Below are 16805 nucleotides of genomic sequence, written 5' to 3'. Positions count from 1 at the left end.
CTTCAGGGCAGGTTTGGCTGGCTTGAGTTGTGGGGATCGAACCAAAGCAACCTGAGCCTGACTGCTTTGTTGAAACAGCCACTTAAAGAACTGAGCTAAGGGGCAGGCCCCCCTGGACAACAGTGTTTTAAAAGTTTTGTCTGGACTGATTGATGAAAGGAAATTATTCTTTAGACTCAGTACAAAAAGTAGAACTTTGAATACTATACCTTCAGGACTCATTTCTGTAGTTTGTTAGGAAATAAAACTTTGAAGGTTTCCATAGTTGGAAATTTCATTTCATAAATACCGTGTTGCTTTTAAGAAGTATAGTAATAATTGTCCCCCTAAACATTACCATAATAAATACATGCATTAATTTTTAGACATATTTCATTTTAGATAATGTTGAAATGTAGAAACATTATTTTGTCAGGTTGATCAAAAATGGTACTAACTGCAAGCACAAGGGTCTGAGTTCAATCCCCGGTTCCGCCAAAAAAAAAAAAAAAAAAAAAAATAGTACTAACTATAACCCTGTAGTAGCTCACACTGAGCACTTACCATGTGGTAGGAAATACTGTTAATTTTCTCAATAATTCTTTACGAGGGCCGGGGAGGTGGCTCAGTGGAATAAGCGCTTGCCTGGAAAGTGCAAAGGTCTGAGTTTAATCCCTGGTTCTGCCAAAAAAAAAAAAAAAAATCTTTACGATTAATGATTTTTTTTCATGTTTTACAGAAGATGAAACTGATACAGAGGCTAAACAACAGCTCAAGATTTCATAGCTAGGAATTCACAGGGTCTAGAATTGTTCTTAGGGCTTCCTGCCTGCCAAGTCTATCTTCTTGCTTACTCTAATGGCATATGTGTTTTCTTTCTTTTCTTTTTGTTTTTTGAGATAGCGTCTTGCTATGTAGCCCAGGTTGGCCTTAACCTTATGACAATCTTTCTGCCTTAGCCTCCCAAGTGCTGGGATTACAGATGTGTGCTACCATGCCTGGGTGTATGTATTTTTTAAAGAGAGAAATTTCTTTAATGCAAACTCCCAGATAGTGACTTTATAGTGTGAACCTTGCATTTGCTTCTAGAATTTTGATCAACTTTAAAGTAATTTAAAGTAACCAAAATTGAACTGAAAACTTTGTTCAGTGAAGGAGAATAAACTGTAGGAATATGCAACAATGCTGAAGAAACTAGTAATACAATTTTGAATAAAAAGCAAATTAGTGTTGGTCAAGGTATGGTATACCTATAATTCTAGCATTCTGGGCAGGAGACACAGGAAGACTGCAAGTTCTCAAGCCCAATCAGGCTGTGTCCTAGCCAGGTGTGGTGGTACATGCCTGTGATCCCAGCACTCAGGAGGCTGAGGTAGGAGGATCATTGTGAGTTCGAGACCATACTGGGCTACAAAGTGAGCTCAAGCCCAGCCTGAACTGCATAGTGAGACCTAGTCTCAAAAAGAAAAAGAGACCCTGTGTCCTGAATTTGATCACCAGGACTCCTCCCTCTCAGTTGCACAGACAGGCATGCAACTAGTGAAAAGGAAGAGAAAGACAAAAGCAGCTTTCAGATACTGGTTATGTCTGGTGGGGGATAAGAAAGGACATTGGTAGCTTTGGGGGCTTCATGACTTGAGTGGTGCTGTTGCAGTGTTCAGTTGATTATTTTTGTACTACTGTGGATTTAACCCAGGGCCTTCTCTCTGAGTTATATTTCTAGTCTCCCTGACTCCTTTTCTTTAAATTTTGAGACAGGGTTATGCTAAATTGCTAAGTTGCTAAGGTTGGGCTTGAACTTGCTATTCTCCTGTGTCAGCCTCCCATAAATATGGGGCTTACAGGTGTATACCATCAACACCTGGCTTTAAATATTCATTTTTATTATATATACTTTAGAGAAAAAAATATAGCATAAAAAGTTTAAGTGGTTATGAAAAGGTTATTTATTTTTTAATGTATTTGTTACTGGGTTTCACTATGAAGCATGGCCTCATAGTGATCCTCTTGTTTCAGCCCCACCCCAGCACTGGGATTACAGGCATGTGCCACCATGCCCACACTCAGTGGCCAGCTCAGCGCGCCTTAGGATGGGACCGGCACAGCCTATGGTACTAGGAATCAAACCCTGGTCCCTGCACTTGCCTAAGCAGGTGCTCAGTCCACTGAGCTATCTCGCATGCCTGGCTAAAAGGGTATTCTTTAACTAAATCTGCTACATATATCATGCAATATGTCTCTAGTGAATTAAAATGTCATTTAATCAGTGAAAAACTAAATCAGTATAAATTCCTAAAAGTATTAAACTTTTTTTTTTTTTTTTTTTTTTTTTTTTTTGGTGGAACTGGGGATTGAACTCAGGCCTAGTGCTTGCCAGGGAAGCATTTATTCCACTGAGCCATCTCCCCAGCCCCCTTTTTTGTTTTATCTTCTTTACTTAATTTAGTTTAACTTAACCCCCTAATATTTCCTAAAAGTATGTTTCTTTCTTTTTTTCTTGTTTTTATTTTTTTTTCATACCAGGGATCGAACTCAGGACCTTGCTCTTGCCAGGCAAACACTTATTCCATTGAGCTATCTCCCCACCCCATGGATGTTTATTTCTTAGTTGGTATTTATAAATGTATGATTCTAAATCGGGTTTCAGTTTTAGAGAGCTTGTAATTTCTGGACTTACAAATTTTTAAATGCAGATGACTAAAGTATAAGGAAGTATATCAAGCATCCTTTCTACCCTATTTTTCATTGTAAAGTAAACTTAATATTTTCTTCTCTTTTCTGATTGTTTTGCAGCAAGGACAAGTACTTTGTAACCTTCCCATATCCATACATGAATGGGCGCCTTCACTTGGGGCACACGTTTTCTCTATCCAAGTGTGAGGTAAAGCTGTGTTTGAGTAGTGGGATGGAGGGTCCTTAATGCTACTTTGAAGAAAATAACGTATAGAACTTATTTCCTATTAAAAAACTTAAGAGTTCCTTAAATTTTTTTTATATTTAATTAATTTAATTTTTATAAATTAATTTCACATGTTGAATGTGTATCTGTACAGGATTCAGGACATATATGTGTCCAATGTTCCTAGGTAAGTGGGAAAAACAGGAAAACAAATGATACTACATTAATGTTAATAAGTTCTGATAACCCACTGCCATTGGACCAGCCTGCTGTAAAATCTGAACTGGTATTTTGTTGGTTTTTTTAAGACGAGGTCTCATTAGGTAGTTTAGGCTGGCCTTAAACTATTTTGTATCCCAGGCTGACCTTGCATTGCAGTGATTTTCCTGCCTTAGCCTCCCAAGTGCTGGGATTATAGATGTGTGTAACCATACCTAACTGAGTTGGTGTTTTAAAAAAAGATACAAAGAGAAAAAACTAATGTTCTTTCTGAAAAGTTAGCATTTCATATTCATCTACCATTTATCTTTTTAATTTAAATTTAATTTTCTTTCTGTAGTTTGCAGTAGGATACCAGAGATTAAAAGGAAAACATTGTCTATTTCCTTTTGGCTTACACTGTACTGGGATGCCTATTAAGGTAAGATTACTTATAAGGTTGGTTTGTACTCTTTTTTATTTTATTTTATTTTGCTTTACTTTAATTTTACTTTATTTTAGTCTTTGAGACAGTCTTGCTGTGCAGTTCGGGCTATCCCAGGCTGGCCTTGAACTCATTGCCATCCTCATGCCTCAGCCTTCCAACTGCTGGGATTACTAGTGTGCACTGCCATGTCCAGCTGTACTCTATTGTAAAGCAAAAAGTAATATCCAACTTAAAGGTTTTATTTTTATTTTTTTTAAAATTTATTTATTTTATTTATGTGTGTGTCCAGCTCAGCCCACCAGGGGGCGGTGCTGGCTGGCATGTGGTGCTGGGGGATTGAACCGCGGTCCCTGTGCTTTGCTTAGCTTGTTGTAAGTAGGTGCTTCAGACCACTGAGCCATCTCACCAGCCCCAACTTAAAGGTTTTAAATAGGAGTTTTTTTTAACACTGCCAAACCTTTGTAAAATGGGTTGTTTTTTATAGTGAAGAAGGATTAAGAAGGTTTTTTTTTTTTTTTTTTTTTTTTTTGCTACTTCAGGCTGTCTTCAGGGCAGATCTGGTGCAGCTTCTTCTTTTTTTTCCCGTACCGGGGATTGAACTCAGGACCCCGCACTTGCCAGGCAAGCACTCATTCTACTGAGCTATCTCCTCAGCCTCCTGGTGCAGCTTCTGGAGCTGGGAATCCAAACTCGGCCCTATGCACCTGACTGCAATTGCCCATGTGGCGCTTTAAACAACTGAACTATCCGGCAAGCCCCCAGTGGAAATTAATTTAACAATATTTGAAAATAAATAAATACATTTGAAGAAGTAAAAATGCATACAATTAAGGTCATAGGTAATATCTAAGGAATTTTGATTTCTTTTAGATATGTTATATATTTAAGTTTGTTGGAATTGGATAATAGTTCTTTTTCTTTTTTGGAACTGGGTAATAATTTTTGACTAAAAATGTACAGTGATTTGTGTTTTTTTTTTCTTTTTTTTTTGATTTGTGTATTTTTGATGTACAAAATATTGCCATGATTGGGCCGGCAGGATTGTTCAGTGGACTAAGCGCCTGCTTAGGCAAACTGAGGGAGCAGGGTTCAATCCCAGGCATCACATAGCGGGCCAGCCCCATCCCCCAGGTGCACTGAGCCAGTCACCCAAGACCAGGTGTGGTGGCGCACACCTGTGATCCCAGCACTGGAAAGGCTGAAAACAGGAGGATCACTATGAGTCAGAGCTGCGTAGTGAGACCCTGTACCAAATACTTAAAATTAAAAAATAATAAAACAGAATATTGTCATGATCAATCATACCATGTTTTGATCACTTTTACAAATGCCTTCATTTGTTCTGAATTTACATTAGAAATAATTCTCAATGAAGACCTACTAGAAAACCATGGAAAACTCTGGATAGATAGCAACTAGCAGTTAAATAGGACTAGCAGTTTCTTCTTAATCTCCAATTCGTTATTTTGCAAGCTGTTAAATCAGCATCAAGGTAACAGGTAACATGTTCTGCATCTGTAGTTTCCAAGTTTTACCTTGTGTTTACCAAGTATTAACTTTTACCACATTTCCTTTAGGTTTTTTTTGCCCCTTACAAACACATGTGCATATGATTTCTTGTCTCTTTCGATGCATTTTTTGAAAATAAATTGGAGACACGGTGGTGCCCGTGAGTAGTGCAGTGAGTGTCTCCTATGAGTAGGGCATTCTGCATCGTGCAGTTAGTGTCCCCTTCAGGACATCCGCATGGATCTGATACTGCCATTTTTATGTAGGCTTCAGCCAAGTTTCTTTAATGGCCCCAAGATATCCTTCCTAGTTATATTTTTACTTTTTTCTCTTGTGGATCACATGCCACATTTAGTTAATAACTAATAGAACATACAAAGAACATATGAATTTAACTCCCACTACAGAAGAAATACCTTTTTATTTTATTTATTTATTTATTTATTTATTTTTTGAGACAGAGTCTCAGTTTATAGTTCAGGCTGGCCTTAAACTCACTACTCTGTAGTCCAGACTGGCCTCGAACTCGTGGCAGTCCTCCATTTGTGGCAGTGCCTCAATCTCTTGAGTATTGAGATTATAGGCATGTGCAACTATACCTGGCCTCAAAGGCAGTACTTTTTAAATTGAGAAAGTGTTATTAATGTTATTCAAAATAAATTGTAATGGTTTATGTATCTTCCTATTTCTAGTGTCTAGCATGTAGTACATCCCACTGAGTACTTGGTATTGAACAAATGATTGCTGAGTGGCTTATGATTAGTGGATTTTATGCCATTTGGAGAGATGTATATCTAAATATATATATATATATGTTTATATATTATGGAGAAAATTTCAGAGTTAATTTTAATTGGCTGTAGAAGCAAAAACTCAAACTGTTCTCTTGGAATTTGAGCTTCACTATCTCTAATGTGTTTTAGGCATGTGCTGATAAATTGAAAAGAGAAATTGAACTGTATGGTTGCCCTCCTGATTTTCCAGATGAAGAAGAAGAGGAGGAAGAAATCAGTGTTAAAACAGAAAATATAGTAATTAAGGATAAAGCTAAAGGAAAAAAGGTTTGGTGAATGCTGCTTTTTATGTTGGCTGAAGTTTTTAATGTTTGTCTGATTTATATATGTTACTAGTTTTTGTGAAGCTGGGTATGGACTCTACCACATGTGAAGCGAGCACTCTTACTGAGCTCTGTCCCTTTTTATTTTGTACTTTGAGAAGGGTTTTGCAGCCCTGCCTGAGCTGGGCTCAGATTAATTCTCCTGCTTCAGCCTCCGAACAGCTGGGGTTATAGGCACGTGCCACCACATCTAGCTTGTATTTGTCTGACCTGTGTGTGTGCTCCCATAGTATAATGCTGAGTAAATTAAATGTATGTGGTAATTTGAAAGAAGTATCAGCTCCAAAAAGTATCACTTTTCCCCCTTTCACTTTAAGGTAGCTTAAGAATTATAGAGGAGTTGCAAAGTAGTACAAATAATTCCCTTAAAATCATCACTCACTTCCTTTATCCAGTTATAGCTTACACAACTGATGTCCTCAAAACTAAGGAATTAATGTTAGTACAAAACTATGTACTCAACTACAGACTTCATTTATATTGTACCTTTTTTTTTTTTTTTTCTTAAATCCTTCCTGTTCCCAGGTCCCATCTAAGATCCCACAGTGCATTTGTTTGTTGTGGGCATCTCCTTAGTCTTCTGTCTCAATCTTGTGTGACTTTTGATACTTGTTAATACCATTCAGACAGATGTTTTTATTCTTCATCTACTTTGTGCTGCTGTAACAGAGTACCTAGATAAGGTAATTTATAGTCACCAGGAGTTTATTGGCTAAGTTCTGGAGCCTGGGAACTTCCAGGTTAAGGAAGGCATCTGCTGAGGCCCTTCTTTCTGTATCATTGTGATAGAAGGACAAAGAGACACAGATATGTGTAAAAGGTAGTGAAACTTGTCCTTTTATAAAGAGCCTACTTCTTTCATAATGGCATCAATCCACTCATGGGAATAGAGACCTCATGGCAGTAGTGGTGAACTGGTGGTACATGTGCTACAGAAGGCCACTTGTTATCATTGAGAACTTCAAAAGGTTTGCTATCACTGGCCTATAGTCTCTGACTCTTAATACTGTTACACAGGGGTTTCACTTTCTAACACACACTTTGGGGAATACATTTTATTATTTATTTATTTAGTATTTTTAGGAAAGGGTCTACAGGGTGTTCGGGGTCTCACTACTAGATCACACTTGTAGTGATCCACCTCTTTATAGCCTCCCAAGAGCTGGGATTACAGGTGCTCGTGTGCGCCACCATGCGCTGAGCTATTTGGCTGGCCCAAAAGTTGAGAGGGATTTTTTTTTTTTCTGGCTTAGGCTGCCTTAAGGGCGGGCCTGGTAAGGCAGGTGGAGCTGGGGATCGAACCGTGTTGTCCTGTGCCTGACTGTGTTTGCATGAGCAGGCACTTAAACTGAGCTAAACGGCAGGCCCCCAGGGCATACATTTTAAATCATAATGTAAATTGTCTTTTCATTTAGGTTAATCTGATGCTGTATCTTGTTAGGTTGGCATTATTTGTTTTTTCAGAGGAATGTCAGAGATTTGATGTATCCTTATGCATCATATCAGGGAGTATGTGATTTTTTTTTTTTTTTTTGTGGAACCAGGGATTGAACTCATGCCCTTGCACTTGCCAGGGAAGCGCTTATTCCACTGAGCCATCTCCCGGGCCCCAAGTATGTGATTTTGATAGGATTTATTGGTAATACTAACCTTAATCTTTTAAGATGGTGTCCACCATGGTTTTTTTACTGTATTTTATTTTTCTCTTTGTAATTAATATATACTTTGAGAGAGGTGTTTTCAAGTTATGGACATACTATCCCATTTTAAAATAATTTTCTCATTTTAGCATTCATCAGTGTATATTGTTTATAACAATTACTACTTTGTTGTAAGGGATGTTTTTCTATTTCCTTCATTTTTTAAATATTACTGTATAGAATTCTGAAAAGAAGAATTATTCTCTCTTCCTCATGTACTTATTCAGTCATTTTATTTTTATGTATTTTTTGTATTTTAGGGAAGGGTCTATAGGGTGTTCAGGGTCTCACTGCCTAGACTGGATTCGTAGTGATCCGCCTGTTTACAGCCTCCCAAGAACTGGGATTACAAGTGGGCACCACTGTGCCCAGTCTCAATTGCTGTCTCAGTGTGCCCCAGGGGTGGGGCCAGCAGGGCAGGCCTGGGGATTGAACTCCTGGCCCCCCTGTGCCTGCTTGCAGGTGCTTTAATCCGCTGAGCTATTTGGCTGGCCCTTAGTCTATTTTATATCAGTGTGAATTTATGCATGGAGTTTTATGTTAGTCTTTGGGTTATAATTTAATACTTTCAAAGTGTGGGAGTTATGTGTGTGTTGTGTGTGTGTGTGTGTTCACATGTGCACACATGTGCAAATGCACAGTAGCAGTTATTATCAAAATTGTTGTAGTAGGCCGGAGAGTTGGCTCAGTAGAATAAGTGCTTCCCTGGCAAGCGCAAGGGCCTGAGTTCAATCCCTGGTTCTGGAAAAAAAAAAAAAATAGCTTTGGCTGTTGAGATTTCTGCCAGATTGGTTCTGATCCCTTTGGTATTGTTGTATTTCTTCCCCTCCCCTCTCTTTCCCTCTGCATCCTCTTTTCTTGGTGCTGATTAAACCCAGGGTCTCACACATACTAGGCAAATACTCTTTCATTGAGCTACATCCCTAGATCTTTTTACTTTTTTTGAGGGAGATGGGCTCACTAAGTTGCCTAAGCTGACCTTGAACTTACAATTTTTCTGCCTCAACATTTCTCAATTTCTAGGACTACAGATGTGTGTGTGTCACTAGGCCTAGCTTCTTTCTTTTTTAAAAAAACAAAAACAAAAAAACCCTCTTTTTTTCTGGTACCACAAGGTATTTCAGGCTTGTCTTACATTTTTCCTGTTTCAGCCCTGAAATCAAACACTTCTCTAAGAGTCCTGGATTCCTTTTATTGAAGGCTAATATTCAGAAAGTCTGAGTGCTAGGTGTGCTCATTGCTGCTCTGATGTCATTGCTTCGAGGCCCATTAGTTCACACAGATACCTTCAGCTTCATTTTAGCATCAAGGACTTGTTTTAGCATTTTCCCTTTGCTTGTTTGTGTGATTTCTTACTATAGAGGCTGCTTCTTGTTATCTACAGTGTACTCAGCTATTTATTTTACCCTGGCATACTAATAAGTAGTTTCAGAATTGCTGACCTATTCCCCTGGGGAAAACAGTGTTACCAATTGAAATGCTTGTATGTTTGTTGTTTTTTTTTTTTTTTTTACGGAACCAGGGATTGAACTCAGGCCCTTCGCTTGCCAGGGAAGTGCTTATTCCACTGAGCCATCTCCCTGGGCCCTTAAAGTGCTTGTATGTACACTGATTTTTTTTTTTTTTTTTGTCTTTAGAGTCTAGTCCACATACTTCCCCAAAATGCTTTGGTCAACCCCTTCTCCATCCTCTCTAGTGTGGGTATTTCAAGTATTTTTAATATAGTTAGGTATATTTGTGAGGGTTGGCCATTCATCCTAGACTCCCCTCACATCCTAGTTGGAGTAAAACAATTTTTTAAAAATATACAAATGGGAGGGGCTGGTGAGATGGCTCAGTGGTCTAAAGCACCTACTTAGAACAAGCTTAGCAAAGCACAGGGACCGAGGTTCAATCCCCCGGGATCACATGCCAGCCAGCCCCGCCCCCTGGTGGGCTGAGCTGGACACACACACACACACACACACACACACACACACACAAATAAAAATTTAAAAAAAATTCTTAAAAAAATAAACATACAAATGGGTGTTGTGCATGCTTGTAATCCCAGCTGATCAGGAGGCTGAAGCAGAAGCATTACAAGTTTGAGGCTGGGGGCTGGGGAGATGGCTCAGTGGAATAAGCGCTTCCCTGGCAAGCGCAAGGGCCTGAGTTCAATCCCCGGTTCTGAAAAAAAAAAAAAAAGTTTGAGGCTGGCCTGGGCAATTAATCAATTAATTTTAAAAGAAGAAAAGTTTATTGAAGAGGAATGGGAAGAGGTGTAAGGGAATGGGGACTAGGACCAGCTCCTGAGAGATAGGAGAGGGCCCAAGTGGGTCACCCATGAGCCCACTCTCAAAGGAAGTTTATAGAGCAAAATCCTGAGGCAGGTACAGCATGGATCGAGATTATAATCATCCAATAAGATTATGAATATAGTTGCTTAGGTCATATTGATCCAGGGGTAGCAAGCTTACATGGGTGACATCATTAACCTTGGTCAGTAATCGGAAGTCTTAGTCTTGGCTTTAGTTTTATCAGTGTTAGTCTTAGGTGGGAGAGGATGGCCCACTTCTAGTGAGTTAATGGGAAATCACAAAAGGCTGACAGTAATCCCAAGCCTCCCTTTGTCCCCTAGGGAAGTGTGTAAACATAGCCCTTATAACTTTATAATCTTCAGATGCTCCTTCTGCCATGGTCCTGATGCATTCTCATCTCCTGCACCAACTCCCTTGAGGGCCCAGCCCTGTCTGACTGCCCACTGTATTTCTACCTAACTTAGCTCTCTGTAATATTCCTTCATTTGAAGAGGTATCCCTAACTATGGTTAGGGGCAAGAGGTATAGTTTCCATCGGTTTCAACCTGAGAAGGGTTGGTGTAGGGAAAACTGCAGTCGGGGATCTTCTCTGAGAACTAATCTAATGGACCTCACATAGAAGTTTAGCAGTTATAAACTCTTTATGAGGTTGATCTGGTGGGTCCCAGAAAAGGACTCTGGCATATTTGTCATTGGTTCCATGTGCATGATCACTTGGCAGCTTCTAAATAGCAAGCACTTTGAAATACAAAGCATAGGCAGAGGACTGTTGTTCCTTATTAACCATGGTTGTTTTAGTAGTTGAGTCCTCTGCATTCCATCTTGGCTCTAGAGGGTAGACAGGCCACATGTGGGTGCAGAAAAATAATAAATTGCTTTTTCAACATGTAAGGGTTGAACATTTTCCAGTGCTTAGGAATACCTCTTGAAGGAGTAAGCGCTTCTGACACTGAGTTCTCCTTTTCTCTCTCCACATATCACAGTGGAACCTCCAAGATGATAGAGGTGAAATCCTAGATGTCACCTCTGAGTTCCGTGTCCCCTGAAGTGGAGTGAATTCTAAGGAACAGTGGAGGTTAAGAGCAGAAAAATTTATTGGAGAAAAGAAATAGGAGTAGGGAAATGGGGCATAGAAATAGCTCCTAAGAAGGGCTGGGGAGATAGCTCAGTGGTCTAAGTGCCTGCCTGGCAAGCTCAGGGATCTGAGTTCAGTCCCCTGTACCCCATGCTATGCCTGGTGGCACACACCTGTAATCCCAACGCTGCAGAGGCTGAGAGAGGTGGATCACTATGAGTTTGGGCTGAGTAGTGAAACCCTGTACCCAATAAATAAATAAATAAATAAATAAATAAATAAATAAAATTAAAAAAAGAAATAGCTCCTAAGAGACAGGTAGGGGTCTAAATGGGTTGCCCCTGCGCAGTTTAGTGAGACCCTGCTTCAAAAAAAAGGCTGAGCAGGAGATCGGTGGCATAGTGCTGCCTGTAAGACTCTGGATTCGGTTCCTGCAAACAGGGTGCAAGCTTACAGTAGGATTTACTCTCCATGAGTGTAGAGATCTGTCAGTTTGAGAACTGTGTGCTCATATTTCTACCATCCTAGTACCAAGCAATAATTTCATCTTGCCCTGAATAGCTTTGCGGTGTCTTTTATAGTTTCATATATTAACTTCATGTCTTACCACCAATTCTTGGCATTTGGTTTTGTATTTGATATTGTTAAATATTGGGAAAGGATGGTACTCTTGAGAGTAGCTGATGTATATATAGCTTAACAAAAGAGTGTTGCATTAGAAAAAGGGAACAGAAAGCTTGGTATTGAGATCATACCTTCACAGCTGGTAGTTTTTGTGATTTCATCTATTTAGTACTGTTTGTACAAGTTACCTGATAAATAGTTTGATGGTATGGTTCCATAGACAGTAGTGCATTCAACTCCTACAGTGTTCTGATGTTGCAACACTGCTTTGGAATTTAAAAAACTACTAAATTGGAGTATGTACTTGAAATGAAATCACTGTGGTCCTAGAATGTTAAGCGGCTGGTTATTGTTTAATTTTGATTTTACCTATTGTTTTCAGAGTAAAGCTGTTGCTAAAGCTGGATCTTCTAAATACCAGTGGGGCATTATGCAATCCCTTGGACTGTCTGATGAAGAGATTGTAAAATTTTCTGAAGCAGAACATTGGCTTGATTATTTCCCACCACTGGCTATTCAAGATCTGAAGAGAATAGGCTTGAAGGTATGCTCATTGCCTTCATGGTTAAAATATAAAGAAGACATTTATATTTGTGTGAAAAAAGATTTGGACCAACTCTTAAATTTAGAATAATAATATCCATTTGTATGTAAAATAGACCTCATGTGAGCAGTGAAGCACTTCAATATTTATTTGTCTTAATGGAGTATATACTGATAGATTAATAATAGAAAAATTAAAAAATACGAAGAAACTAAAGTTTAACTTGAGTATATAGGAATAACTACCTTGTCTTTATTATAATTCAGGTATGTTTATTAATATGTAAATACAGACTTAAATTATTAGAATAATTAATATGTTTATGTTACAAGTGAAACTTGAAAAATTTCCTTTAATATTTGATAAATTCTAAGTTTGGGAATATTTATCATGAGAGTAAGTAATTGATTCATAGGAATGTGTTTTGTTTTATTTTTATTTTTTCATGCTAGGGTCTTGCTATATAGTTCAGGCTGGCGTTGAACTCACTGTGTCGCCCAAGGTGGCCTCAAGCTTGTGGTGATTCTCCTGCCTCAGCCTCCTGAGTGCTGGAGTATGTATTGATAGATTAACAATAATACAAAAATTAAAAACTATGAAGAAACTAAAGTTTTCTAAAGGTGTCTTCCTTTAAGCCTAGCCAGAAATTTGTATTTCTAAAAGTTTTATCTATTTCTCATAATTGCCTTTTCCTTTTCTTTTTATAGGTAGACTGGCGGCGTTCCTTCATTACCACTGATGTTAATCCTTACTATGATTCATTTGTCAGGTGGCAATTTTTAACTTTAAGAGAAAGAAACAAAATTAAATTTGGAAAGCGGTGAGCTTATTGTCCATCAATATTATCAAGCAAAAAACATACAATTCTTTACTTATGCTTTAGTACCCATAGTCTACCTTTTTCTATTTTTCTATCTCTTTCTATAATGTCTTTATTTTTGTTCTCTTACCCTTTGCTTTCCTGCTAGTTCTTACTCAAAACTGCTTTGTTTTTGTGATGAATAGAACCAGGGAGAATGGAATTATAGGCTTTTATGATCTTATTAAAAATTCTGCCTGGTATTCCTAGCCTAAGTAGAAAAATATTTATTTGTGTTTTATTCTTTTGTTCTAGAAATTACTCGAGATTCTTCCTTGATTATGTACATTAAATAAAAGCTATTTACATTTCATAAATGAATTTATATTTTATAATCTTTATTTTTGTACTACAAAGCCAAGATAAGTTTATGTTTTTCAATAGTATTACCTTTGGTGGAGGTAGAACCATTTCATCAGTAACTAGATGGACAGTAGAACTACTCATAAAAGTGTGAATAATAGATGTAGACATTTGCTCCATTAGAAGTTTTTTTTTTTTTTTTTTTTTTTTTTTAGAAATTTTAATACAAGACATACTTACAGGTGTTAGGAGCACCAGTGGCAAATATGTTAGGATATAATTTGAGTAGTATAATATTTGTTGCTAATTGTTTATTTTTTAGGTATACTATTTATTCTCCAAAAGATGGGCAGCCCTGCATGGATCATGACAGGCAAACTGGAGAGGTGATTATCTGTGACACAGTGTAACTATTATAATAACCCTTAATATGACCACAGGACTCTATATCAGAAACCTAAAACTAACCTCACTGTTGTGTTGGGGTTGAGTCCTAATACCCTGGTGGTTGTTCGAATAAGGCAGATCATCCTTATGAGTCCCTGTATCTTGTTGAGAACTTTGCTGCTCTTAAGACTGGTCTGTGGCTCCAGTCTGTCTGTCAGAAAGCACGTTGTTGAGTCTCATCCCTAAGTTGCTGAATTAGAAGCTGTGAGTGGAGCCCAGGGATCTGTGTTTTGTAAGCTCTCAGTGTGATTCTAGAGTGTGCTAATGTTTGAGCAGTACTATTTTAAGGATACATAGCTGTAAAAAGAAAATTGGGGGAAAGATAGTATGTGGTTTTCTTTTGCAGTATTGGAGACTGAGCCCAGGAACTTGCATATGCTGGCAAGTACTTTTCAGTTCCATCCCCAGCCCATTTATTTATTTATTTATTTATTTATTTATTTTTGGCAGAACCAGGGATTGAACTCAGGTCCTTGCGCTTGCCAGGCAAGTGCTTATTCCACTGAACTATCTCCCCGGCTCCTGGTCAGCCCTTTTAAAATTAAAAAAATTTTAAGTTTGAAGTTGCCTTGTCTGGCTTTGGACTCATGATGTTTTCTCAGCCTATGAGGTAGCTCAGTTCAGTCCAGCTGTGGCTAACTTTTGGTACTCAGATTCCGTCTTTATTTGATCATGTACCTACTTGTTTATTTCCAAAGTACTTCCAGCTGTACATGATAGCAGTTCATTCTACATTACTGTGGCACACATTGGAAACATTATTCCCTGTAATACTTGAATAAAGCGAGGGTGTTTTTTCTTAATGCCTTGGGACAGTAAATCAGTGACAGTGCCAGCATCTGAGTTTATGAGCTCTGGTTTAGTTGGTCTTCTGTTGCTGTGGCTGAATACCATAGACTAGGTAAAGGTATAGACCTTTATAAGGAATAAAAGTATACAATTTTGTTAGCTGCACATGCAAGATGAAGGAACTGCATTTTAGTGAAGGCCTCCTTGCTGGTTGAAGTTCTCTGCAGAGTCCTGTGTGGAGCCTATTATCACACGATGAGGGGCACATACCAGAGACTGCAGCAAACTGATGTTTTAAGTAGATCTCTTATGATCCCTGTTAACCTATTAATCCTTGAATCCATGAATCCATTTGTGAGGGCAGAGCCCTCATAACCTAAATGCCTCTTAAAGAGCCCATGTGTTTCCATCTCTTAATACTTTATGCAAAGATTAAGTTTCATTTTTTTAAAGTTAATTGTTTGTTTGGTTCCATATACTTCTTTGTTTTCATTTTTGAGACAGTTTCAGTATGTAGTTGAGGCTGGTGTTGAAATCACTGTGTAGCCCTGCCTGGCCTCAAACTTGAGGTGATCCTTCTGCCTTAGTCTTCCCATGCTGGAATTAACAGATGTGGACCATCACACCTGTGTGTGTGTGTGTGTGTGTGTGTGTGTGTGTGTGTATGTATATATATGTGTATGTATGTATGTATGTATTTTTCTTTTTAGCAAATTTGCATATGCTTAAATAACAAAGGTACTTTAGCAGTAAATGAACAAAATCAGGGAGACGGAGACTCGACACATGATCCTTACACAAGTTTAGGCATATGTGAAACTTCAAGCATATGTTGTCTTTGTTAATAGAGGCTGTACCTACTAATTTTGCTTGTGTGTATTTTCTAAAACATTATTAGGTCAAACAATGCTGTCATGAAAATTTTGTCCTGAAACTTTTAATAGAGTCTGGTTTAAGAAAGCCTAAAATCTTTCTGTTTTTCCACATTGACTCTCAGAACTTCTGAGCTGTGTATGTGTGCTGCCAAAGCCAGTGTTTGTGTAGTGCATCAGAGTATGACTTTGCAACTTAAAATCTATGTATCAGAAATACCACTTTGTAACTTAATATTTACCACACATGTGGGTTTAAATTTTAACATGAGTCTTAGTGGAAACTTTTCAACCTTGTAGAATTGCTGTGATTGCATCTCCTTTATTACCATCCTTGAACGTGTTTGTAGTCTAGCAACTACTTTTCAAAATTAGCCTGCAGTTCTGTATAACTTACGTGATAGGAGTGAAAGTTGATTAAAATTTGGAAAGAATGTAGCGATTTCAGAAAGCCTCCCCAAAGAAAAAGGCCCAGTAAAGTTTTAGTACAGATTTTTTAAAATCTTAATTTTATTTTATTTTGAAGAGCAAAAACAAATAGCAGAAACAAAGGCAGAAGTAGGACAACATACAGTGATACATATGCTACAGATTTTTGAAACAAGAATAGCTAGTTAACAGTGGTTATTATGTTATCTACTTTTATTGTCAGATCTGTTGTGGAGATTAACAGAAATAGTTATGTAAGGTTGAACAAATAATTTATTAGCACTTGCTTTCAAGAAACCTTAATTTTTTCTATTTTCTTGTCTTTAAAGTTTATTTTACAGAGAGTATAATAACAATTGATAAGACATGAGAATTGGTACAGGTTTAGAAGACCAGCATGAGTGGTATTCAACCATGGTTTTTGTTTTACACATTACTGTCCTCGATGTAGTTGTTTAGATCACAGATATCAACATACAAAGTTAGTCAGGGTGAAAATTCTAAACATTAACTGCTGTTTTCAAAAAAACAGATGGAAATTATTAGTATGTTTATCTCAGATACTTGAATGTTTTTTCTTCTCTTTTTTCCTATCTTTTCTCCTTTCTCTCCTCTTTGTTGTTTAATCCTTAAGTACAAGTTTTTTTTCCATTTTACTATATCTATTATAACTTTTATTTTATTTATTTATTTATTTATTTATTTATTTATTT

At 37.7% G+C, this 16805-nt stretch overlaps 1 protein-coding gene across 1 annotated transcript in view; it reads left to right on the top strand.

Annotated features, from left to right (window-relative positions):
• Window positions 1–16805, top strand: part of Lars (leucyl-tRNA synthetase) — a 72275-nt gene that overhangs the window by 5446 nt on the left and 50024 nt on the right. The window contains exons 3-8 of the mRNA XM_023715332.1: window positions 2773–2860; window positions 3438–3518; window positions 5957–6094; window positions 12232–12393; window positions 13101–13213; window positions 13878–13941. Coding sequence (XP_023571100.1) covers window positions 2773–2860; window positions 3438–3518; window positions 5957–6094; window positions 12232–12393; window positions 13101–13213; window positions 13878–13941 — 646 coding nt within the window. The remainder of the gene's footprint in view (window positions 1–2772; window positions 2861–3437; window positions 3519–5956; window positions 6095–12231; window positions 12394–13100; window positions 13214–13877; window positions 13942–16805) is intronic.

The sequence above is a fragment of the Octodon degus genome, unplaced genomic scaffold, assembly GCF_000260255.1.
Source record: "Octodon degus isolate 3935 unplaced genomic scaffold, OctDeg1.0 scaffold00040, whole genome shotgun sequence".
Taxonomy (NCBI): Eukaryota; Metazoa; Chordata; class Mammalia; order Rodentia; family Octodontidae; genus Octodon; species Octodon degus.
This window is presented reverse-complemented; position numbering and strand designations above follow the sequence as displayed.